General features: G+C 29.1%; 1 protein-coding gene across 2 annotated transcripts in view; it reads right to left on the reverse strand.

Moving 5' to 3' along the window:
* Window positions 1-27,139, reverse strand: part of Vps13D (vacuolar protein sorting 13D) — an 862,750-nt gene that overhangs the window by 219,471 nt on the left and 616,140 nt on the right. The window contains exon 19 of one of the 2 annotated variants that reach the window (XM_065502881.1): window positions 875-952. In XM_065502881.1, the coding sequence (XP_065358953.1) occupies window positions 896-952 (57 nt within the window). In that variant the 3' untranslated portion in view covers window positions 875-895. Of the gene's footprint in view, window positions 1-758; window positions 953-27,139 lie in introns of those variants that run through there. The other variant, XM_065502880.1, reaches the window with a different exon arrangement.

Raw genomic sequence — 27,139 nt, forward strand, 5'->3', positions numbered from 1 at the left:
GGAAATCTAAAATCTCGAAAATTATAAGAAAGAAACGTACATAATTATGTCTTTACAATTGAAAGTCAATTTTTTCGGTTTCGTCTGCCATTCTGGAATGAATTTTGTTTCCGACATATGCTGCTGCCGAAATACTTATAACAAATCTGCAAGTATTTTCCTCTTGTTCCTTCAGAAATAAAGTGATCTATTTCTTTTGCAAATCTACATTATAACTTGGTTTCGTTATTGTTATTTCGATTGCTCTTTTAGCCTTTGAGCAATCGAAATATTTTCATTTTGTTCGACCTCCTCATCTGAGATAAAATCAATTTTGTTTGAAAAGGATTTAAATTGAGTTTTGATAGATAACTTACAAAAAAGGTAAATAATTGATTTTCCAGAGCCCCACTCTAGGAAAACCAAAATACCGCTTTCTTTTATTAACTATGTTGTAGCAGGAGTTGAGCTTAACAACTTTGCTGAACATCCCTTTGCGATATTCTGGCATGTAGAATGTCAAAATGCATGAAAAAGGCACATAAACATGACAATTTCCCCTATTTATTTATGAAAAACGGATTTGGAAAATCCCGGGATTTAAAATTAAAAAATTCCGTTCTTCGGGATTTAAAAAATCACGAAAACCCCGGAATTTTCTGGAACGGGATTCCCCGTTTGATATCTCTAGTCACAATATTCCACCCGGCACACTTTTAAATCTAAAAAAAAAATCGGCTGTCACCCTAATATACATACATATATAAATAAATAAACAATTTTTATATTGTAAAATAAGTGTTCTCATTTCTTAATAATTTATATCAACAAATATATTACAGAAAATATGTTTACATATGCGTGAAGTTTCCCATTGTTTTTTATGTTATCGATGTATTATTAATATCAAAAATATTCAAAAAGTTACCACCGAAAGCTCTCGTTCATCAAAAACAGCTTTAGCATAGTTAATCTGAAAATATTAATAATTTATGATTAGAAATATAATGGAAGTGTACTTAAGTACTTAATATGGGTAAAACAATTAGAAATTACAGATTTTAATTCAATTAATAATTTGGTCAACATGAATGCTTTTAATTTTTTGTAATACATGGTGAATTATAAATCATTAACCCTTCGTTATTCGCAATCTTTTTCAATTGAGACCAGTCGAAATGTATCAAATTAACATTAATAAACAATAATAAAGAAAAAAACGCGTTTGAAAATAATCTCTTCACTTTTTATTTCGTAAACATAAAACAATATTAAAAATAAAGTATTTAACCCTCCGTTAGTCGCAATCAATCGAGATTAGTCACAATGTATCAAATTGATATAAATAAATAAAAGGCGCATTTGAAAATAATCTCTTCACTTTTAATTTCGAAAACATAAAAACAATATTAAATTCAAAGTATTTAAAAAAATAATAAAAAGAAAATTGCAGTAAAAATATATTTTTATCAAAAAATAGCTTAAAATTTAGGGTGTTTAAAAAAATTTACAATAAAAAAATAAAGTTGTGACTAACGGAGGGTTAAAAGTGTAACAAAAATATAATTGTAGTAAAAATATTTTTTATCAAAAAATAGCATCAAATTTAGAGATTTAAAAAAAAAATAGGGAAATAAAAAAATTTTGCTTGTATCAACCTGATTCAAATTCAAACAAGTTTTTGACATTTCAGAAGGTAAAACATGAGTAGAGCAAAAAGTAGTCAACTGGCGTTACGCTGCCACCTGGTTAAATACGTCTTGCTACTCTCCAACATGTACAATAAACAACTATGTACAATGTTAGCAAAACTAGTTTACGTAGAAGATATTATTTTTAAATGTATAAAAATGTTATCTAATTCAGCAATTTATAATTGAAATAACTACATATTCCTAATATTTCCAACAGAGTCTATAATTTTATAATAGGATCTAGCTGACCCGGTGCTCTTCGCCACCCCAATTAGAATAAAGAAATAGTACTATTAAGTCTCCCTTTGAGAATCTAATTGTAAAGGCCTAATTTCATATTTCTGGGCCCATTATTATAGAAAATGCAAAAGAAACTTACCACAAAATTCACCTTTTGTGAATTCAAATTCATTCAGAATCATGTGTGCCTAATTTTAAAATTTTAGGTTTGTTATTATAAAATATTCAAAAAGTACAACTGTAATAAAGAAATGGTACCATTGATTATAACTTTTGAATTCGCATTCACTAAGCCATAACGCGACAAGTTTGAATTTTAAATTAATATATCATTTCCTACATTATCAACTAATTTTGTTTCTATAACACTTAATATTTAACAAATTATCACAAAACCAAAACCGATCGGTTCTCATTTTTTTTAAAATCGAAACCGCGGTTCTGAAATTCTTCCGTTTTTTGGAAACTATAGATCCATTATTATAGAAAATTCAAAAAAGTACCCATGAGAATAAAGAAAAAGTACCATGAAGTATGCCCTTGAATTTTAACTCACTTGGGACCATATACTCCTAATTTTATATTTCTGTGACCATTATTACAGAAAATTCAAAAAGTACCATTATAATAGTTTTCCAATCACTCGGGTCTATATAAGCTTAATTTCATGTTTCTAGGTTCATTGGTGAAGAAATTACAAAAAGTACCATTTGAATTAAGAAAAAGTACCAAAAAGTCTCCCCCTAGAATTCTCACTGACTTAGGACCATCTATGCTTAATATTTGCTCAAAAAAGCGTAACCACTTTTTTTTAGCACAAATTTGTTTGACGTGTTTACTCTTACAAGTGTTTTGTAAGATCAAACAGCATCAAATAAAACTAAATTGTTTGTTTTGAATCATCCAATCGTCAAATATTTGTCATGTGTGACCCTACCTTAAGTCCATTGTTATAGAAAATCAAAAAGTAACATTAGAAGAATAAAAAAGTACCTATATATGTATGAACTATAGTTCAGTTTTCACATTTTGGTACCTAAATATTTCTAACACTAACTTCACTCAGATACATATCAGTTAACTTTAATGTCTATAAGTGAAATAATTTAAAATATTAAAAAAGCACCATTAGGAGAAAAGTATCAATTACCATTTTCCTCCTTGAACACCGCTCAAGTTGGAAATTTAAAAATATTTCATTTTGCCAAAATTGTTTATACTACTAATTTTTGTATGAATCCAGGAACCAATGTTAAAAAATTATCAAAATTGGCTTAATGATTTCAAATAAAATGTATTTTCCAGATTTTATTTTCTTTTTGGTAGCTTTTATATCCCCATTGCGGTGGTAAAATTTTATTCAAATATATTTCTGTATCGTGGTGGGAGCTCATAATAAAATATTCGTATGTCTATGTCAAATTATAGAAAAACTTATTTTATGAAAAAGTACCAAAAATAAACACAATTTTTATCCCATAAGGGTTCGAATTTCCAAAAAGTACCAAAACTATATTTTCTATTTTTTGATAAGTAAAGAATACGATTTAAATTTTGTTTCTATGTTTATTGGTTTAAAAGATGCCAAAAAAGTACCAAAATACAGTTTTTACCCGTTTTCTCCCCTAAATTCGGCAACCCTGATAGAGTTCGGTAGTGAATTTATTGTGTTCTAATTTCTTAAACATTTAATGAATTTATATCATCTATAATAGCCCTGACACGGTTTTTGATACTACTTTAGTGTGACAGACATGTAGTATGCGTACTACTATTATTGTTTTTACATTTGATATGTTAGGAAAAATGGAAAAAGAAAGAATTTTGAGTGTAATTTTTCAAAAATTAAGCCAACTTTGGGTCATTTTCTAATGACTGTTTCTTTTTTAGCTGAACTTGGTCCAGGAATATTATCTGAGGCAATGTTGCTGGAGATGTTGCAGTTGGAGGATTGAGCTGAAGCTAGCGAGTTTTCCTCAATAAATTCAGATCTTAGTGAACCAATTTTCTACAAAAATAATAAAAACAAATATATATGTATGAATATATACTTTATTATGAAATGAATAAAATTTAAACAAACCTGTACATTCGTCCTGTACTCTCGTTCTAATTCTGTACACATAACGTGGTGGTGAACACCTCTTAATTCATTAATGTGTTCCATCCAGCATTTTAATTTCTTTGTTTCCTAAAATTTTTCTGATTGAAACCATTTTTTGAAATAAAAATACAAATTGTAACTATCTTTTCAACTGACTTTATGACTAGGGTTTCCTAGTTCTCATTGAACAGAGCTGTATTTAGTGAGTAGTAGTAATATACTACATTTATAACACGTACATTTTCATAGTATACGAACCAGCTTTAAACCATATTGTTTGATGGTTTAATTATAGTATAGGTTGACACACATGTAGTATACTACGCTAGTATAGTATACAAATCCTATGTCTGTCAGGGCTATAAAATTGTGCTCCTGACAATATTTCATACAGATAAGTACTTCCTGAAAAATTCTATATAAGTGAATATTCAAGTGGTGATGTTTTATTGCAAAATAAAGCCTTATTTTGTTTATTTTTACTTATATTTATTGTTTCTAAACAACAACAATAATAAAACATTAAAGTTTTTATTACTCCATACAATTTGTTCTTGTATTTTTCATTTACATTTTGTTTCTTTTTATTTGTCAAATTGACAAAGCTACCAAACCACATAAAGTTGTTCGATTGATTTTGTCCACAACATTGCCACTCTGTTCAAAATGTAATATTTAGAACAAAACTTTGGTTTGTGTCTTTACTAACCCTAGGTCTCCACGTAGCAATATTTATTGCTGCAATTGTCAAATTTGATTGCGTCAATGAAATTTGCGAGTGTAGACCGCAAATTGCCATATGTAGCAATCCATTGCGCAATGATTGCTCTACTGATTGCCTGAGCAATTATTGCTAAGCAATAAGCTGTCAGATCAGTTGTTATTAATGTAAAATTTCTTCTTTCTATGATTCGGTGCGATTAATTCATACATATTTAAATTATTTAAGTACCAAAAGTAAAAAAACAAAGAAATTAGTGAAAAAAATCATGCAATACAAAATATAAACAAAATACACCAAAGTTTTTCATAGAAATATTTGTGACGAACGTTTTCTCCACTTAAAGCAATCAGCAATCACTCTGCTGTTGTTCTGCCGACGTTATTGCTTGAGTTTAGCAATAAATATTGCTACGTGGAGACATGGGGTAACTATTCGCAACATTGCCAATATTCCTTAATCCTATAATCCTGTGGTGTGTGTATTGAATATTGGACTCAAAGCACGTGATGCAGATGCCTTATCCGATAAAACTAAAAACATTCAATGGACATGTCCAAGCTGCAGAATAATTGGTATCGAATTCTACAATTTCTTTAAAAGTTACAAAGCAGAGTTTGATGGAATTAAGAAGGTTTTCTCAGCTTTACAAGGTAAATTGATTAAATATGGTGAACTTTTCTCCAAATTCACAAATTTAGACACTTTTGCTGCCTCACCGAAACCCAAACGTAAAAGAACTGCTAAGTCATCATCAACACCTCCTATGAACTCGAATGTTGTTGCTCCCAATCAGTTTTCTACTACTCAATCTTACACACAAAATCAAACTCCAAATAGTGGTCAAATTCCAATGGCAGTTTCTCCAAATCCAATTGTTGTTACTCCATCCTCAGATATCGCAACTTACGCGAATGTTGTTCTTGATCAGAATACAAAATATGGCTCCTGCTAATTTGATAATGGTTCCTCCAAAATCGATTACAGTCAATCCTTCTGCTATTGATCAAACTACAAATATTCATCCTCCTGAACTAATACTTACTCCTTTACCGTCTACTTCCTCTAACGTCAGAACAAAGTCGAATGTTAATAATCAGTCTATAAATCCATTTACTGCAGTTGTAACACCCAAGCCTCTAAAGCTCGTAGTAAAACTATCCAAACCTGATGACATGATTATTGTTCTAGGAGACTTTAATATGCCGAACATAATGTGGTGTAAAACTCCTGATTCTTATTTTTTAAGTCCATCAATAAATTCCGAATCAAATGTAGACCTATTAGATTCCATTGCACTTTTTCAAATAAATAGCATACCGAATTCATTAGGAAAACTACTGGATTTAGTGTTTGTAGATGAACCTGATGAATTTAATGTACAACGCATTAATCCTTTATCTACACCAGAAGATGCTTATCACCCTACTCTTGAAATTAGTGCATATTTAAAAGCTAAAGTATCGGCAAAACCTGCTCTAAATGAGGAAAAAGTCTTTGACTTTAAGAAAGCTGATTATTCCAAATTAAATCACCTACTCTCAACGGAAAATTGGTTCGAAATTAATCCTAATAACAATTTAAGTCCCTGGTATATCAATTGATTACGCGAGATACTCAGTATCCAGATCAGATTACAATTTAGCAAATATCCAATGTTGCAATAAATATATTTTTAAAGTAAAGAGAAAATTCAAAAATAATCCTAAATCATTCTATCAGTTCGTCAATTCGAAACGTCGAGTATCTGGATATCCATCTATGATGAAATTTGGTGACATAGAATTTTCAAATGATTCGCAGATTTGTGACATGTTTGCTGACTTCTTTTCCTCTTCGTATTCTAATAAGAGCTTGAATCAATTATCTAATTATTTTTTTTTTTGTTTTTATTCATTAATTAAAAAAATTACAATTTTCATTAATATGGTCTCAGCGCCTCTAGGGCATTGTTGAGACAACGTTGGCTACAATATACAAATTATTAATGCTTATCCGTATCCAATATTTGAAGCGACTCAAATAAATTGTCCAGCAATACATACATCAACTGTTATGACAGCTATACGGAAATTAAAATTTTCAGATAAATATGGTCCCGATGGTGTGCCGAGTTGTGTTCTTATGAAGTGTTTATATCCGTTTGTATTGCCCTTAACTTACTTATTTAACGCATCACTTTCCAATGGTTATTTTCCTGATTTCTGGAAAAAATTATATATTATTCCTTTGTTCAAATCCGGAAGCAGATCCAATATTGAGTGTTATTCCCAAACTTTTTGAGAAAATAGTAACTGAAACATTATCACATCAAGTTGCATCATTTCTATCTCCATTCCAGCACGGATTTAGAAAAGGTTGTTCATCTACCACTAATTTATTGGAATTTACAACTTCAGTGATAACATCTTTCTATTCCGGCTTACAAACTGACACTATCTATACGGATTTCAGTAAGGCATTCGATAAAGTGAATCATATTCTTCTTCTGTATAAATTAGACAAACTTGGACTTTCACCTGTATTTCTTAAATGGATTTCCACATATTTGAAAACCAGACATTAATGTGTATTGTTCAGAGACTATAAATCAAAAAATATTCCAGTTATATCTGGTGTTACTCAAGGTAGTCATTTGGGTCCAGTATTATTTCTAATATTCATTAATGATCTACCATCCTGTATTAAGAATTCCAAAATGTTAATGTATACCGATGACGTTAAGCTCTTCCTTAGCTTAAATCAATCTAACCAATGTTCCTTACTTCAAGCTGATCTGGATAATTTTAACCAATTGTGTAATAAGAATTTAATGGATCTGAATTTGAAAAAATGTATACAAATGACATTCTACAGACGAAGTCCAGTAATCTGTAGATACTCGATCAATGATCACCAACTTGATAAAGTTGAGATATTCCTTGATCTTGGCGTATTAATTGATAATAAATTATGTTTTAATTCTCACATTTCACAAACTATTAACAAAGCCAAAGGTGTATTAGGTTTCATAAAACGCTGGGGAAAAGAGTTTGATGATCCTTATGTCACAAAGCAATTGTTTACGTCACTTGTGAGACCAATTTTAGAATATGCTAGTGTTGTCTGGCATCCGCAATACGATACCTATATAAGGAAAATTGAATCCGTCCAAAAACAATTTCTTTTATTTTGCCTTCGCAAACTCCCATGGAATTCAAACATTAATTTACTATCATATGAAAGTCGATTAGCACTCATAAAACTCCCTACTCTAAAAAGTAGAAGAATATATATGAATATCTCATTCATGATTAATTTACTGAATGGAACAACTAATTCGGAAATCCTACTTCGTAAAATCGAATTCATAGTTCCAAATCGACCAACAAGGAATTAAATCCCACTTAAGATCCAATATTTCCGTTCAAATTATGCAAACTTTGATCCAATGCGTAGAGTTAGTGCTCAATTCAATAATTTCTATCATCTTATTGACTATTCGACTGATCCTAATGTCATCAAACGGTGTATTCGTTTATTAAACTGATGACATTTAAACTTTGTATTTTTTAAATTATACTATAGTAAATAGATTTTAATTAAGATTTAAGAATTATGCTAGCCTGTAAGAAATTGTAATTTCATTGGCGAATTAAATTAAATAAATAAAAGGTTCGAATTTCGAAAAAGTACGAAATACCTGTCAGCTTATTTTTTAAATGAAGTAACATGCAATTTTAAGTTTTTTTGTATCTTTATTAGTTTTGAAGATATAAGGTTACCGAATTTACCCTTTTTTACCCCCTAAACGTTTGAATTTCAAAAAATCCCTTCTTAGTGAATAGTTTTGGGGAGGGAGGAACCCACAGATAAAATTTCATGATTCTAGCTTCAATCGTTTGGGCTGTGCGATGATGAATCAGTCAGTCAGTATCGTTACTCTTTTATATATAGAGATGAAAGCAGACCACAATAGAATTCAACTCAATTGGCAGCCAAGACCCAATAATTATTCTTCTTATGAATTACTAAAATCAATATTCGCGGCCCCATCATTCAAAGGAATTAGTAAATTATAAAAAAATTACAAAAATTACATTAAAAATTCATTTAGAGGAAACACATTTAGGAGCCTGAGCCTATGGCTGTAAGTTCTGGGTATATAAAAACCCATGCACCCACTACAACTCAGAGGTCCTTTAAAACTGATCAATCAACCAATATAAGATAGGAGAACTATTTAATTTCCTAAACGATAACTCCCTAGATGCATTACCACCAATAACAGGTCACCAGCGGAATTTAGATCGTTACCTTGAATCAGAAGAAGATCGCATAAACAAATTTTACCTAGACATCAATAAACACGGGTTCGAGTTAGATTACATAAATATTTCTTCCCCATTCGGTAGACCCTTCAAAGTTGTTATTGACACTGAAGCCTTCTCATCGTATATAAACTCGAAATATATAAATCCATTAGACCAAACGAATTGTAAACCCATTATAATAACAACAATCTTAAACAAATACGAACAATGAAGTCGAACTTCAAACATTTGTCGAATTTAATAAACCATTGGAATTAAGATTTTTTTATTTAACTTTCATAATTATTTTTATGGACTGATTGGTCTGACATTTTGTCACAGTTAGAAGCCAATATAGATTTAGGAAATAATAAAGTCGTGACAAAAAATGATGTAATCTCTCTAGAATTCAAAATCCCAGTAGATGTTCAGAATGAAGACATCTACATAAAGAAAACTTATATTAACGATACCCTTTATATACCAGAAGATATGTGTATATTACGTAGAGGCTTAGCATAGCCTTTTTGAAATTATTAACATCTCAAACGAACATCCAATGTTATACATTCATAGAACAAAAATTAAAAATCAATAGATATAACACCCAAGAATACGTTGAAGCCTAGAAGATACTGAGAACAAAACATTTAGGCCCTAATTTTGTAAATCACGTCATCAAAGTGATATTTATGTGGAAAGCAAAAACAAAATTTGAAAAATTTGTTTTTGTTTTATATACAAATTCTGAACAGAACAAACTAAAAAAATTCAGGCATTTGCCTTTCATAATTTGATAATTTTGTATATAAAACAAAAACTAATTTTTTAAATATTGATTTTGCTTTCCACATAAATACGTTGTACAGAAAAACAGACATAGACAAGCAGGAAGAACTGATTAAACCCATCATCTAAACCAAGCGACTAAGTTGGGCTAAAGTTTTGCAGTTTTTTTTAGCATAATTTGCGGTAAGTGCGTGCGTTGGTTATTACAGAAAGTGAAAAAAAACTTTTTGCTAAAAATTTGTTTATAAATTGCTTATACATATTTATATATAATACATAGGAATAAATATCAACGAAATTCCAAGATAAATGAAGTTCAATAGAATAAGAAATAATGTAATATGTGCGTTACGAAATTGATATATGTTTCAATACAGTCTCTGATATTAGAATTTATTTCCCGGAAAATGGTATTATGTGTGGGTTTTGAGATGGTAAACCCGATTAAAAACATTTTGATATTATATATACATTAAAAAAAATTCTCGCGTTTCGCACATGTTACAATTTTTTTCTTCAATACGTACAACTTGTTGTTTCTGGACACAAAATAAGACTCATTCAATTGCAATTTTGATAAAATTTGGTACATACAATTTGTTCGGACCAAGGACGAAGCCTATTGAAACTGGCTGAAATCGGTCCATTTTTTCACCTAGCCCCCATATAAATGTCCTCCGAAATTGGACTTTATCGGTCGTAAATATTTAATTTATGTAGGTATCTACACAAATTTCACTCCAAATAAGTCTTATATATACAAAAACCATGTCACTAACTTTTATGATGATCGGTTCATAATTAGCCATAGCTCACATATAAGGTCCGCTTCCGAAAATCACTTCAACGAGCATAAATCTCTTAAAAATTTTGGAATACACATAAAATTCAACAGGAATAACTTTCATATAGACATAAATCACTTGACCTAATTTCATGGTGATCGGTCAATAATTGATCATAGCTCCCATACAAGGCCCTCTTCCGAAAATCATTCACGAAAATAAATGATTGAAATTTTACTTAGTGTACCATACTTTCTTACTTGTTTTGTATTGCATTTTATTTTTTAGCATGTTCGAAACAACCAAGTATGTATTATAAAAGTACGGTGTAATTGTGCGTGACAAATGTAACATGTGTGACGATGTTAAAAGTTAAAAAATATGAATATAAATATATTTTTTCCAGATAACATAATTATTTATATAATCTAGGATAGCTTCTTATAGCTGTAAAAAAATATGAAAATTCTGTCTGAAGTAATTTCGCAGAAATTTTTGACTGAAACTGACATTAAATTTTAAAGAGGTAAAATTTTGTAGCGCGTGCGTACGATACATTTTGTTTTATACCAACGAAACTAGAAAACCGATTAATAAATCCTTTACACATGTTGGAAAGAGTATAAAATTGAATAATAAAAATGAAAAATCTGCTTTAAAAAAAATTATTTTCTTAACAAAATCAGTTGCAATTATTCGCATGCTTTAACAGTGCGTGACATGGAATTCATGATTTAGCATCTTCCATATTTCCATTGTTAGTATTTTATACTGCGCACATTGTTTTTGCAGTTTATGGTTTTCATGCTGCAATTTGTTTGCATTAGGGATGCCAATCCCGAAATCCCGGGATTTGTGAAAAATAATCGCGGGATTTTTCGGGATTAACAAATCCCGGAAAATTATGAGATTTTTGATATTTTAGGAAGATTTTTTAGCTCCCAAAATGCCTAGAAAGCTTATAATACTTTTTAATTTTAATCAGGGAGCAGCAGGTCTCCAAGATTGCAAGATTGATTGACTTTTACACAAGTTTATTAATAAATTCGCGTTGACTATAAACGATGTTTTCCGTCAGCTCCATGCATAGAGTGATCTAATATTCGACATATTCCAAAAACCGGTTTTCGAATAATTCGAAAAAGCGTAATTTTTAAAAACCGGTTTTCCGGTTTTTCAATCAAAAACCGGTTCGAATAACCGGGTTTTAAATTTTGTCATTTTATGAATTGATGTTAAATATTAAATATTTTTTTATTAAAACTAATTAAAAAATCATTCAGTCTTATAAATGTATTTAACTTAAATTTATTTAACACAACTTTAAATTTGTTTAATATTTTAAATCAAAAGAAATGATATATATTAATATAATATTAACATATCTTATATATAAATAGGCCACACGTTTTTTTGTGGTACACTTTTAAGTATGTTATTGTCCACCAATATTGATGAAACATACATTGTTTAAAAGGTTTTTTTCTCCAGATGTGCACAATATAAAAAACTATTTAAAATTTTTTTCCATAAATGTGTTAAAAAGCGTTTTAAATTTGCTCGAAAAACAACAACAACATGTTTATGCACATCTAAATACACGTGTATTTGTACACAAACGTGAAAAATATTTTTGCGTATACTCAAAGTAACTGTATAATTTTGTTATTAGTGGTCGAATTTTGACCACCAGGCGATCCTAGTACTAATAGTTAGTTGTATTTTTTATAAAATAACATTTCAAGAAGAGAATACAATTTAAATGATTTGAGGACACACGATTCATCAATTTATTATACCCTTCACCTTCGTGAGAAGGGTATATATAAGTTTGTCGTTCCGTTTGTAATTTCCACAATATAATTTTCCGGCCCTATCAAGTATACTAGGATCGCCTGGTGGTCAAAATTCGACCACTAATAATGTAATTCTACAGTTACTTGGAGTATACGCAAAAGTATTTTTCACGTTTGTGTACAAATTCACGTGTATTTAGATGTGCATAAACATGTTGTTGTTGTTTTTCAAGCAAATTTAAAACGCTTTTTTACACTTTTATGGAAAGAATTTTTAAAAAAAATTTATATTGTGCACATCTAGAGAAAAAAACCTTTTAAACCATACATGTTTCATCAATATTGGTGGACAATAACATACTTAAAAGTGTACCACAAAAAAACGTGTGGCCTATTTATATATAAGATATATTCTGGATCCTTATAGATAGCGCTGTCTGTCTGTTGAAATCAATTTTCTGAAGACCCCAGATATCTTCGGGATCCAACTCTTCAATAATTCTGTCAGACCTGCTTTCGAAAAGTTTCCTATTTAAAATCAGCAAAATCGGTCCACAAATGGCTGAGATATGTTAGTGTTGCTTGTCATTAGGATAAAATATTCGTTAAGTCTCTTTTTTTTCATTGTTTGATTTTAGTAATAATACATTTTTGATGATAAAAACTATTTTTTAGAGAAAAAATCTACATTTGATTTTAGTAAATTTATATTAAGCTAAAATGTATTAATATACTAACGTTCTTATATATTTTATTACAATTATTATTAAAAGTAATCGAATGACGAATATTCTGTGATAAAATAAACATCACTATTTTATAATTTGTTTTATTAATTAATTTTTATTGTCATTTTGTTAAAGTTTAACAAAATTTTATGAATTTCTATGTGGAAACACATAGTTTTAATTTCGGAGTGGGTATATCAGATTGTGTGGGCCTTCTTACACAATTTTTACACATTTTATTACAACATGGCGTTACAGGTTAAAAGGAAATGACAAAAATGGCAATCAAACTCACGTGCGAACCTCATGTAGCTCACTGCCGGAGAAATATGAAACAAAATCATATATTATTAAAGTGGGATTTATTCCCCGGCGGAGTTAAAATTATGTTTAGCAAATGCAATAGTATCGTCTATTATTGCAAATTTATAAACAATTACCTTTAGAATTCCCTTTTTTCAAGATAAAATGTAAAAAGAATACCTTAAAGTAGGTTTAAAGTAGTGTCGAAGCTACAATAAATATTTCAAATTTATGAATGGTTTATAACACACTTATAAGACTATTATACTTTTATGAATACAAATTTTTGAATTTTTTCTTATTTACGACTTATAAAGCTGTTTTAAGTTATTATGAATTAGACCGATAAAAAATACGTTGTTTTAATAAATCAACACAAAAGGAACGAATGCCTTTTATGAAATACAATGAGTAAAGGCCGCCGCAGTATAAAAAATAATGCAAATTAGAGGTGGAGGAAGAAGAAGATTTTATTGTTTGCGACAAGTGTGACAATAATTACCATGTAGTTTGTACTTCATTAGACAAACGTAAATATCAGCATCTACCCTGCCAGCAATTGGAAGTTATATTTTCGATATGTATACTAAAATGTGTCTCTTTTGTGTCGCAAAAATGTTACTCAGCATATAAAAAACATTTTACAAAAACAAATTACATTACTATCGAATTATGCTCATTTTAAAGTACATTTTAGTTACAAACAAAGATCCCTAAAAATTAACTTAATAGATAATATTAAAAAGTACATTATGATAAAAAAAACGATCCATTTTAGTATACAAAAAAATATTATTTTTGGTTAGTGACAAATTTTACAATAACAAATTACATTAATACCGACTTTTTACTGTTTACATTTTAAAAGAAAGAAGAAGAACATGACAATACTCAGTATATTTATGAATTTTAAAATCATCGGTTGTGTTAAATAAAAAGTGTGTGTTTTAACTTAAGTTCAAATTAAATAGTGATAAATAAAGTTTTATTAAATAATTAGTGATTAATTTAAATTATATTTGTAATTGAAGTGTTTGTTAATAGTGTACCAATAAATAAAGTTTTTTTTAAAGGTTAGTTTTTTTAGAGTTAGTGCAATAACTAGTGAATTTTTTTTAAAAATGTAAATACGTATTCCAATTAATTAGTGAAACATATTTTATATAATTTTTTATACTCTAATTTTTAATTAAAGTCGTATTAAGTTAAGTTATATCATTATTTTATTTATTTTTAATGTAAATACGTATATGCATAGTGTTTTCATAACTGGAATGCAATGAAATATTTCCATTTTAATGCAAGAAGCAGAATTGGAAACATTATCTTCTCTCTGGACACTTTTTAGACATAAATTTAGATATAATAATACACTAAATGGATAGAATTGGTAGGTATCATATGCGTGGCACGTTTTCTCCCGCACTGTGACACTATTACGATAAGAAAGCGATATCATATTCGATGAGTTTCAACTTCAAGATGATACGTTTGGGACACTTTTTGGATAGTAATTGTTGGCAGGGTACTGAAACATAAAACAGAAGAGTTTGTGTGTCGCCGCTGTGATAGTAGTGGTAGTTGTAATTTAAAATCTGAGCTGAATGATATTAAAGTGGAATTGAAAAAACTTGATCAGCTGTCCGAACTGAAAGAAACCAGGGTTTCGAAGAACTACTAAAAGCAGTCGCATTTTACTGAATAGTTAACTTTTTACAGTCTCATGCTTAAAAAAAGTAACTAGTTTCAGTTTTTGATCACATGGTTACTGAAAACAGTTGACTGTGCACACACATTACAACAGCAAGCAGCAATCGATTTTGTTTTTTTCCAGCAGCCAAACGAATCAGCAGCCGCCATGTTTCAAAAACATTTCTGTGTGAGCTGCTTATAGCCCTGACAGACATAGGATTTGTATACTATACTAGCGTAGTATACTACATGTGTGTCAACCTATACTATAATTAAACCATCAAACAATATGGTTTAAAGCTGGTTCGTATACTATGAAAATGTACGTGTTATAAATGTAGTATATTACTACTACTCACTAAATACAGCACTGTTCAATGAGAACTAGGAAACCCTAGTCATAAAGTCAGTTGAAAAGATAGTTACAATTTGTATTTTTATTTCAAAAAATGGTTTCAATCAGAAAAATTTTAGGAAACAAAGAAATTAAAATGCTGATAGACGTCTGGAAGGAACACATTAATGAATTAAGAGGTGTTCACCACCACGTTATGTGTACAGAATTAGAACGAGAGTACAGGACGAATGTACAGGTTTGTTTAAATTTTATTCATTTCATAATAAAGTATATATTCATACATATATATTTGTTTTTATTATTTTTGTAGAAAATTGGTTCACTAAGATCTGAATTTATTGAGGAAAACTCGCTAGCTTCAGCTCAATCCTCCAACTGCAACATCTCCAGCAACATTGCCTCAGATAATATTCCTGGACCAAGTTCAGCTAAAAAGAAACAGTCATTAGAAAATGACCCAAAGTTGGCTTAATTTTTGAAAAAATTTATTTTAAATACAAATAAACTTACGTTTAAAAAAGTGATTTGCACTTATTTTTTTTGGGGTGGGTTACGATTTGGTTGGTGTCATAATTTTTCTGTAACACTTTCTTGCGTCCAATTATTATTAATCAGCTCATTATTATTGTTGCAGATGTTGTGCAAAATGCAAAGAGCTTTAATAATGACGCTGACATTCTTCACGTGAACAAAATATGCAATTTTATTATTATTGTTTAAAATTACACTCAAAATTCTTTCTTTTTCCATTTTTCCTAACATATCAAATGTAAAAACAATAATAGTAGTACGCATACTACATGTCTGTCACACTAAAGTATTATCAAAAACCGTAGTATACATATCGTGGTATAGAACAGTGATGTTCAAAAATAAAAATGAAGATATTTGGTGAGAGAGCTACCCAGCAAACATAATGTCAAACACTTAAAATAACAACAAAATGAAGAAAGTTTAAATTTAGAATTTTTGTCAAATAAAACCAATTTATTAAATGAATATAACTTAAATTTTAAGGAAATGAAAGAATATACATTATACGGCCGAAATACTCTCAAATTTTTTATTTATTTTTAACTTTGTTTTTTTGTGTTCAATTGTAATTGAAACGCGTGTGTTTGCTATGCTTCATCCAGAAACCAACCAACAACAATGCTTATTGAATTTCTGAAAAAATGAGACATTTATTACGCTCTTTAAAAGAGCGTAACAAATGTGTTTAAATTTTTTAAACAATTGTTGTATGGGATGAACATCACTGGTATAGAAACCACATGTCTGTCAGGGCTATTATACGCATTGTCAGTTTCGAGTTTTGTTTTTCGTACTACGCAGCGTAACAAAAACTGCTGCTAGCTCGACTGAATAGTACGACTGGCTAGTTTGGCTGGTTGGTTAGAATTTGTTGTATACACTTTGTGAAGCTAAGTTGTATCGTATGGTTTTAGTGTTTACATTTCACAGAGAAAATTTAAGTGTTGTTATTGTTAATAGAGATAAATGCAAAATTCTTATTTTTTCAGAAAAAAAATTTAATATACATATATATATTCGATTAACATTAAATTTGATTTCATTACATTTATAAATTTCATAATTTTTCATTATAAAAAATTAAATTAATTAATAAAATTACACACATATCGACGGCTTAATATCAAAAAGGCGTAACTCGATTTTTTGTTACTTTACTGGAGAAGGAAAAAACTTAATAAAATCCATAAAATTTTAGACACAAGAAAAGTTTTAATGCTATTTTGAATAAGAAGAGACTTCACATTTTATTTCTCATTTAAAATGTATTTATTTTTATTTCAATGAAGTTATTTAATATACCCTTTTTATATTGATATTTTTGAAAAAAGTAAGATATATAATATAGTATAATACCCTACACCAAGTAAATGAGTAAAAATATTGGTACCGTGAAATAACTCCCAAATGAAACAACTCCCAATGAAATAACTCCCTATGAAATAATTCCCATCAAAAATTAAATAATTCCCAAACTTGAAAAATGAAATAACTACCAAAGGGTAAAATGAAATTACTCTCAATAATCGGCGGTTTCACAATTTTAAAAATATTACTCCCAAAAAAGCGAAATAACTCCCAATGAAATGAAATTCCCAATCCGAAGCAATTTATTTATGTAATCTAAAATAAGGAACTTCAGAAGTGCAATTATTCTTCGCTTACCAAACATTTTTTGCATTGCGGGCATATGGCGTAGCGCAAAGTTTTATTCCTCTGGGATGTGTCAAAAACTGGCTTCACTCAGAAAATTTGTTTTGCATTGCCGGCCTTCGGCCGGTCGCTAAGGTTTTCTCCTCTAGGGTGTATCAAAAACTGGCTTCGCTCAGAAAAGTTTTTTGCATTGCCGCCCTTCGGCCGGACGCTAAGGTTTTCTCCTCCGGGGTGTATGAAAATCTGGCTTCGCTCAGAAAAGATTTCTTTCATTGCAGAAAGGTTTTATAATGCCGGTTTTTGATACACCCCAGAGGAGAAAACCTTTGTGCCCGGCCAAATAAAAAATAAAATAAAAATAAAGTGAAGCCAGTTTTTGATATTTATGGGTTCTGCTTTTGCAAAGTAGAACCCAACAAAAATAAAATAACTCACAATACGGTGAAATAACTCCTAATTCACAAACAAAACTTTCAATGGGAGTTATTGCATTATGAAATAACTGCCAACAAAAAATTATGAAATAACTCCCTATGCGTTAGGAGTTGTTTCATAATGAAATAAGTTGGGTGTTATTTCATCTTTTCGTGGGGAGTTATTTCATTTGGGAGTTATTTCAATAATTTATATTCGTGAGTGATTTTCGGAAGTGGGCCTTATATGGGAGCTATGACCAATTATGGACCGAGCACCATAAAATTAGGTCGTGTGATTTATGTCTATATGAAAGTTATTTATGTTGAATTTTGTGTATATACTAACATTTTTAAGTGATTTAAGCACGTTAAAGTGATTTTCGGAAGCGGGTCTATATGGGAGCTATGACTAATTATGGACCGATCGTAACAAAATTTGGTGACATGAATTTTGTATATATAAAACTTATTTGGAGCGAAATTTGTGTAGATACATATGTATATAAATTAAACATTTATGACCGATAAAGTCCAATTTCGAGAGGACATTTGTATGGAGGCTAGGTGAAATAATGGACCGATTTCAGCCAGTTTCTAGTTGGTCCTTGAGCCGAAAAAATAATATGTACCAAATTTGATCGAAATATCTTCAAAATTGCGACCTGTACTCTGCGCACAAGGTTTACATGGACAGCCAGCCAGACGGACGGACGGACATCGTTTAATCGACTCAGAAGTTGGGTGTTAGACTAATATTTTTGGGCGTTACAAACATCTGCACAAACGCATAATACCCTCCCCACTATGGTGGTGTAGGGTATAAAAAATTACTCACTGTAGAGAAAGTAAACAACTTAGTTAATTGATTTTTACAGCTAGGCATGCAGAATTTTATCTACTTTTACCATATACCTTATAAATTTATTATAAAAACTTTATTTCTAAATTTCAATAAACCCATCTTTGATGCCATTTGAACCCAATGTAAATCGCTAAAGTTTTTTGATACGAAAATAAAGAAATATTGTTAAAAAGTAAACAAAGGTTAGAAAAAGTTTTTATTTGTTGGTCTGTCGAATTATTGAAAATATAAAATATGTATATATTTGAAAGTGGTAGGTTTTTAAAATAGAAAACAAACGGTTAACCGGTTCCAGAATATTTCTCAAAATAAGTTAATTTGCTCCTACCTTTATTATTTAAGTGGCCTAGGGAATATGTAATAACTTTAAAATTTATTTTATTGAGTTTGGTGTTTTATATTTCTTTAGAACGAAAATTGCGTTTATATTACGATTACTTTACATTAAAATAAAAACATACTTATTTAATGAAGAAATGTTTGCTAAAACGGAAAAAATACACATTTTCCCCTCCAAAAAAAAGACATTGCGGCTTTATATTTTTTAGAACATGTTTTTGCAATCCCAAGAACAATTCGGTGGGCCGATCGAAATTCGCAAGTTATTTTTTTTACTCACTTTAATGTAAATTTAAGAAATTTTTTTATTCCACAATACTGGTATCTATGTACTAAATATGTAAATGATATTAAAGTTTTTAATGAAAATAAAGCATTTCATTTTATTAATAAATATATTCCAAAAATCATAAAGCAAGTGATCATTATTCAATATAAAATATAATAAAAAAAATATCAATAATTTTTTATTCTAAATTAATTAATTAATAATTCTATTAAATTTATTTTTTAATAAGAAGTATTTTTAATTAAGATATAATAAATATAAGAATTTCCTATTTATTTCTATTAACAATAATAACATTTAAATTTCCTCTGTGATATCGAGCCCTTAGCGCCAAAATATCGTAAGCGACAAAACACAAATTTTACAGGAGAAGGTTTTTTTTGATTATTTTGAAATTTATACATAGAATTAAAAATGTTTTGATGAGATATATTATAATTTCGTTCAAGCTATTTATTGGCAGCAAAAAAATTATAGTTTGTTCACATTGTGCATTAATTATGGCGTTTACGATATATTTTTTTATATTAGGCTACTTTTATGGACAAAACTTGTCGCTTACGATATTTATATTTTTCTTGTTTATTTTGATTTAAAGCGATAATAAGTTTAATTCTATATACAGCACGAGACACAAATGTGTAAATAAATTTGGAAATATCTATAATTTGAATTTTTATGCTCAACTTTTACCAATCTGACAATATTTTTTACACAATATGAAGATCATAATTAGTGAAGTATAGCAATACAAAAAAATGAATGTGAAGTAATGGCATTTAAATACCAGAATATCAAAAAGATAAAAACTGAATTACACAATTTTGTCGCATTTTGTTTAAAGTTAAATAAACTTGTTATTATTATTTAGAAAAAGAATAATTTTAATCAATTTCATTAATGACAGTTAGTTAAAACATGTTACTAGTTAACAATTTACAATTCTTTAAGGAATATTGAATATGAAGAAGATTAGCACCGAAGATTCAAAATCTTACCGAGCAGCTGAAAAATGGTCTCTCCTATCGAAAAATATCCACCAAATTGAATATTTCTTTAAATCTGTTGAGAACATGGCGAATATATTTGGTTTAGCTTTTCCAGCACCAATTTGTGGACGGAATTCAATTCTATTGTTAAAAGATGGTCTCACTGTATAGCGTCTAGTTGCATCAGTAGAAAAAAATAATCCCCGTGAGGTACAACCAAAACTATCTTCATGCTATTAAATTAAAATTTTAAAACGTACATCTCTTAAAGAAATCAAAAGATGTGGTTTTTATGCAATGAAGAGTGTTAAAAAAAGTCGTTTAAGTGAAAGACACAAGTCTCTTCGACTAACATTTGTAAATTTTTTTTAAGAACTGGCCCTTTGATGATTGGGAAAAAGTTATCTGTTCAGATGAATCGAAAATTAATCATTCTGGAACTGATGGACCAAAATATGACTACCAAAAACGAAATGCGCCATTAAAAGACCGTGATTTTATGATGACTATGAAATATGGTGGTGGAAAATTGCCATTTTGTGGTTGTTTTTCAGCGGAAGGTGTAGGAAAACTTCATAAAATTGGTAGTAATATGAATGCTGAAATGTATATAGACATTATCAAGACTACAGATGTGGATAGCCTGAATGATTGGCGTGGACAAATTGAAAACACTGTGATACTACAAGATAACGACCCCAAACATAAGTCTAAAATGACTCTTGATTTTTTAAAAACCGCCAAAATTATATTGCTAGATTGACTCCCACAATCTCAGAATTTAAATCCGATTGTGAATTTGGTGCGAATTCTAAAACGTTGCGTTTATAGTTATCAAAATGCATTTATAAACACAACTCAGCTCTAGGAGCGCTCCCATGATATCTAGGGATCTATAATGCAAGAAGAGTGTCGCAAACTGGTGGAGAGTATGCCCTTCAGAATTCAGGCTGTCATTGACGCGAAAGGAGGTTATCCGAAGTACTAAAAAAGTTACTTTAGTAATCTGCGCCAAAAGTGTGTAAATTGGTTGCAGTTATTTTTTTTATATTACTGCAGTATAATTAAGGGAATATTTTATTTATTTAGTCCTAAAATATCCTTAATAAATATTGTTTAAAAAAACACAAAACGTTTCTTTATAAACATTGCACTTTAAATATTGTATCACAAAGTGTAAATATATGACCATCATTTACACATTTGTGTCTCACACTGTATATGTATTTATGTTTTGAATTTATTTATTTAAATTAAATATTAATGAATTCAAAAAAATATAAATTATTAATTTGAAAGTAAATTTTTAATTAGGCTTAAGTTCATTTATATTATAATTTATTTGTAATAATTCAAAGAATATCATTGAATACTAAAATTTTAGACAATTGGCAAATTGGAATGCATTTTCTACCCTGCCAAGGGCGTCATGTTTTTGTGTTTTTCTTTCTTTTTGTGTTTTTCTTTCTTTCTCCTTGGTGTTGATTCATTGAATCAAACTGGAGATTGAATAAAAATATACACATGGCACAATAAAAGAATAAAATCAGTTTGCCAATTGTCTAAAATTTTAGTATTCAGTGATATTCTTTGAATTATTACAAATAAATTATAATATAAATGAACTTAAGCCTAATTAAAAATTTACTTTCAAATTATATATATAAAAAGTTCGAATAATTACCAAAAATCTATAAATTAAATAAAAATATACACATGGCACAATAAAAGACTAAAATCAGTTTTCAATCTCCAGTTTGATTCAATGAATCAACACCAAGGAGAAAGAAAGAAAAACACAAAAACATTCATAGCTAAATTGTTAACCAAAGGTTGACTACAGCAACACTAATAAAATGATAAATTTGTAATAATAAGAATACACATATATAATAAAAATATTTGAAATTTCGTCTAATTTACAAATAATATAAATATGAATTAGGCTTCCCATATTCTAATTCCTAATAATAGTAAGTTAAATAGATGATATTTACAAATAGACCTTGACAATGAAGATTGTTGATGACGCCCTTGGCAGGGTAGAAAATGCATTCCAATTTGCCAATTGTCTAAAATTTTAGTATTCAGTGATATTCTTTGAATTATTACAAATAAATTATAATATAAATGAACTTAAGCCTAATTAAAAATTTACTTTCAAATTATATATATAAAAAGTTCGAATAATTACCAAAAATCTATAAATTAAATCTTATATATAAATAGGCCACACGTTTTTTTGTGGTACACTTTTAAGTATGTTATTGTCCACCAATATTGATGAAACATATATGGTTTAAAAGGTTATTTTCTCTAGATTTGCAGAACATATTTTTAAAATTCTTTCCATAAAAGTGGTAAAAAGTGTTTAAAAGTGGTCGAATTTCGGCCACCGGGCGATCCTAGTATAAATTATTAAGTTAAAAATAGTTACATGTAGTAAGTACATACATTAGAAGAGTTAAAATACCTTTATCAAATTTCAGTGTCTATCAGCATCTTTGTAGCTTTCTGCAAGCGTGTCCTCAATTTTATCATCACTTTTCATATTAATATGCTCCTGATAATATCTTTGAGGGATTACTTCTGTTTCACACAAATTCCTTAAGTCTCTAAATTTTTGAATATGAATGAAAATAGCAGTGTAAATTCTCTGCGAGATATTAAGTTTTCCCTAATTAAATTGCCACGTAAAAAACATAAGATAGACATGTTATATATCAGTGGACAGGGAATTTTTTCTATTTTTCAAAAATGTTTTTAGCTTTTGAAATTGAAAAATGCATGGAATACTTTTTTGAAAAATATGACAAAAAACAACAAAGATACAAAATTTTAAAATTGAAATTAAAATTTTATTTATGAATATTATTTTATGAAATTTTACAGTTATATAGATTTTTGTATTGAAAATGGAAAATTAAAACCAATTTCTAAATTTGTTATCGTGAATCCCGCAATTCCTAAAAAAGTTTTGAAAATCCCAAAAATGAGATTATTTTTGGTTTTTTGTCTATAATTATTTATAAAATATTTAAGAACATATTGGGCCATCTAAAATGGGTTATTATATTTTGATATCGACTATGCGATTTGAGAATTTTTGCCCTAAGTTGAATTTTACATAAAAAATAGGTGTTTTTTGAGTGGACCTGGTCCTCTCGGTATCAAACATTTTCAAATTTTTTTCATTGGAAATACTTGATCAAAAAGTATAAATTCCTTATACATCTTCTTAGACAATTTTGAAATAATTAAAAAAAAAATATTTAAAAATTCAATTCAAACTAGGCCAGTATTTTTAAACAATTTTTTTTATTTGACACTTACATTTCTTGATAGTCCAACAAAGGAAAATTAATGAAAATCTGGAAATATTTGGATCCGTTATTATCAAACAACTGGAGTAGAGTGGGTAAAAATTTTAAAATTTAATTTTCAAATGCGAATATCTCTACATGTGTCATTTTTTAGAAATGAAGAAATGCGATCGTTTTAAAAATTTAACATACCCGAAGTGTGCTACTTTGGGGACCCCTGTCCGCGCCCCTAGTTGGCCCATGTGGCCCTTATTCAAAATTTAAACTTGAATACACTTCCTCTTTGCGCATGTGAAATTTCATTCAAACCGGACTAACCATATAGAAGTTACAGATTTATTTCTTACTTTTTTTATATACCACTGTGTGTCGCTTACGATAAAATTCGTTTACTGTAAAATGTAAATATTGACTTACGATAAAATCCTACCCCTATATTTTTGAAGTTATTATCAATTTTGATATTCTGAGAACACTAAAACATCAGTCGGTCCATAAAATTTTAATTTCAGCAATAAAAAAAATATTTAGAAAATGTCGCTTACGATAATTTGGCGCTAAGGGCTCGATATGTAAACACAAAAACCAAAAAATCATACGATTCAACCAAGGCGAATTTATACAAGGTGGAGTCAGTCAAACAGCTGATAATTTTTTTTTTCGCTTTTTGGTTCTAACAGTTGTCAAAGCTAGTTTTTATATTTAAATATCTACATATTCTAATCGTATTAACAAAATATTTATTTTTTAAATAAATAATTAAAGCCCTCACTATACAATTATCTACACCACATTAAGTTTTAATAATTATTTGTTTAATTTTTCATTTTTGTTTTTTGACGTTTGTTAAGACCAATTGTTGTATTTGTAGAACTGATAGCACCTTGTATGAATTCGCCTTGGATTCAACCTAGCTTCATAAAGTGTGTGTTGTTGTACACACATTTTAAACAACCAGCCAAACTAGCCAGTCGTACTATTCAGTCGAGCTAGCAGTTTTTGTTACGCTGCGTACAAGGCGAATTCATACAAGGTGGTGTCAGTTCTACAAAAACAACGATTGGTCTTAACAAATGTCAAAAAACCAAAATGAAAAATTAAACAAGTATTTAAACTTAATATAGTGTAGATAATTGAATAGTGAGGACTTTACTTATTTATGTAAACAATAAATATTTTGTTAATAAGCTTAGATTATGTAGATATTTAAATATAAAAACAAGTTTTGACAGTTGTTAGAACCAAAAAGCGAAAAAAAAATTATCAGCTGTTTGACAGACTCCACCTTGTATATATTCGCCTTGGCTGCGTAGTACGAAAAACAAAACTCGAAACTGACAATGCGTAAGCAGCCCACACAGAAATGTTTTTGCTGCTGAAGTCGTGTAATCAGTTCGGTAGAGTTGAAAACTGAAACATGGCGGCTGCTGATTCGTTTGGCTGCTGTCTGTAATTCTCATTCACTCTATAGTTTGATTTGTATAATATCTTTGGTTTTTCTAAAGCCTTTTGGGAAAAGGTTTCCTGATGATCTGGCCTAAGCAACCAGTGAAATGCGCATAGTCTACGTTTACAATGCAGAAATTGAAAGGTAGACAGACGAAGTTTGAAGGCGAGGTGTTGAAGAGGTACAGTGTGTATTACACAGGTTTATGTTAGTTCAAAAGAGAATGAGAAAAATGTCTGCCTTTCAATTTCTGCATTGTAAACGGGGACAAAGGAACTAGCATATCCCACAACAATAAATGTCAGTGAATTTATCAATAATTGGGAAATTTAGCACAATTCTTACTAAAAACTAATTTTTTTTATTGTTATGGTAATATTTACTTATTATACAAATTAGTTCACACAAGCATTTATAAAATGTATACTAATAATAGTCGAAAGTAATAAGTGTGAAAATATTAAATTAATATTTTGTATAGACAAATTAAATTAACAAATTAGGGCCATTATTACAACTTGCCTTTATGTTCGAAATAGTGAAAGGTGAAACTTTAAGCAATAGAAAAAGGTAACCTTAAAGTTAACTATTACTATTACGAACATAAAGGCAAGTTGTATTAATGGCCCTTAGTATAAAAAACAATACAACATTAATTAATTTTTAAGTTATCGGACCTTTAATAAATAAAGTCTGTATGACAAGGTAATAAATAATATTTATAATTGTCTCCTAATGGGTTAATATAAACATTAGGGTGGCCCTTAATAAACAAAAGTTGGATTTTGGCCATTCTCACCCTCCAGTTTGGTGAACATTAGTAAAAAAATCATCCTGAAAAAATTTTAGGTAAATCGGTTGGGGATAAGACCTATATTTACAATTACCTGGACTATAATATTCTGAAAAAGTTTTGCTTAAAATTCATAAGATTAAGGAAATAGAGCTCATTCGCCAAAATCCAACTTTCGTTTATTAAGGGCCAAACTAATAAACATATATGAAGTCACTTCGAAGCACTTCACAATGATGATGAATACATTATGTGTAAAAAAATACGGTTTATATGTAAGTACTATTATCAAAAAAGTTTAATAATTTTTTTTAAATCGCAGAAAAAAATTATAAAATCGCTTGAACAGTATTTAAAACAATTGTGTTGATAACACTTTCAAACAGCTGTTTAAATTTGTTTGTTTATGTAATAAACATATGACACGTTTTTAATGTTCTATAATCGCACTAAAGTGTTACGTTAAGTCAACATTACGGTTACATTACATCAACGGTCGGCTAACCCAGCCTTTAAACTTTTTTCAGTTCAGTCGTTACATGAGACTATTTATTTTGGTGCTGAATATTAAACCCTGAAAGAAACTATGATGTTTATGTCAAAACAGTATGATGATATACTAAAAGGCGTTGCAGAAAATAAGAAAAAAATTGAAAATGTACAAAAGGAAAACAAATTGTTAAAGGCTGAAGTAGAAACTCTAAAAAATTCTGTTAAAAATTTAAATGAATTTAGAGTTAAAAATTACTGTTTGATAAGAGGTGTAGTGGCAACAAGTGGTTCATCTGCAGTAGATACAGTTTTGAAAATAACGAGTGATGTTGGTGTTGAATTGCAGCCGGATAGCATTGATAATGCATAATTCATTAAAAATAAAAATCAGTCAACTGTAAATAAGAAGCAAATGATTGTTGTGAAATTTAATTCTAAGCAGTCAAAAGATAAATTGATGTCAATAAAACCAAAATTAATGGAAAATGAAGCCACAAAGGATGTTTTTGTAAATGACTATC

This window comes from Calliphora vicina, chromosome 3 (assembly GCF_958450345.1).
Source record: "Calliphora vicina chromosome 3, idCalVici1.1, whole genome shotgun sequence".
In the NCBI taxonomy this organism is placed as follows: Eukaryota; Metazoa; Arthropoda; class Insecta; order Diptera; family Calliphoridae; genus Calliphora; species Calliphora vicina.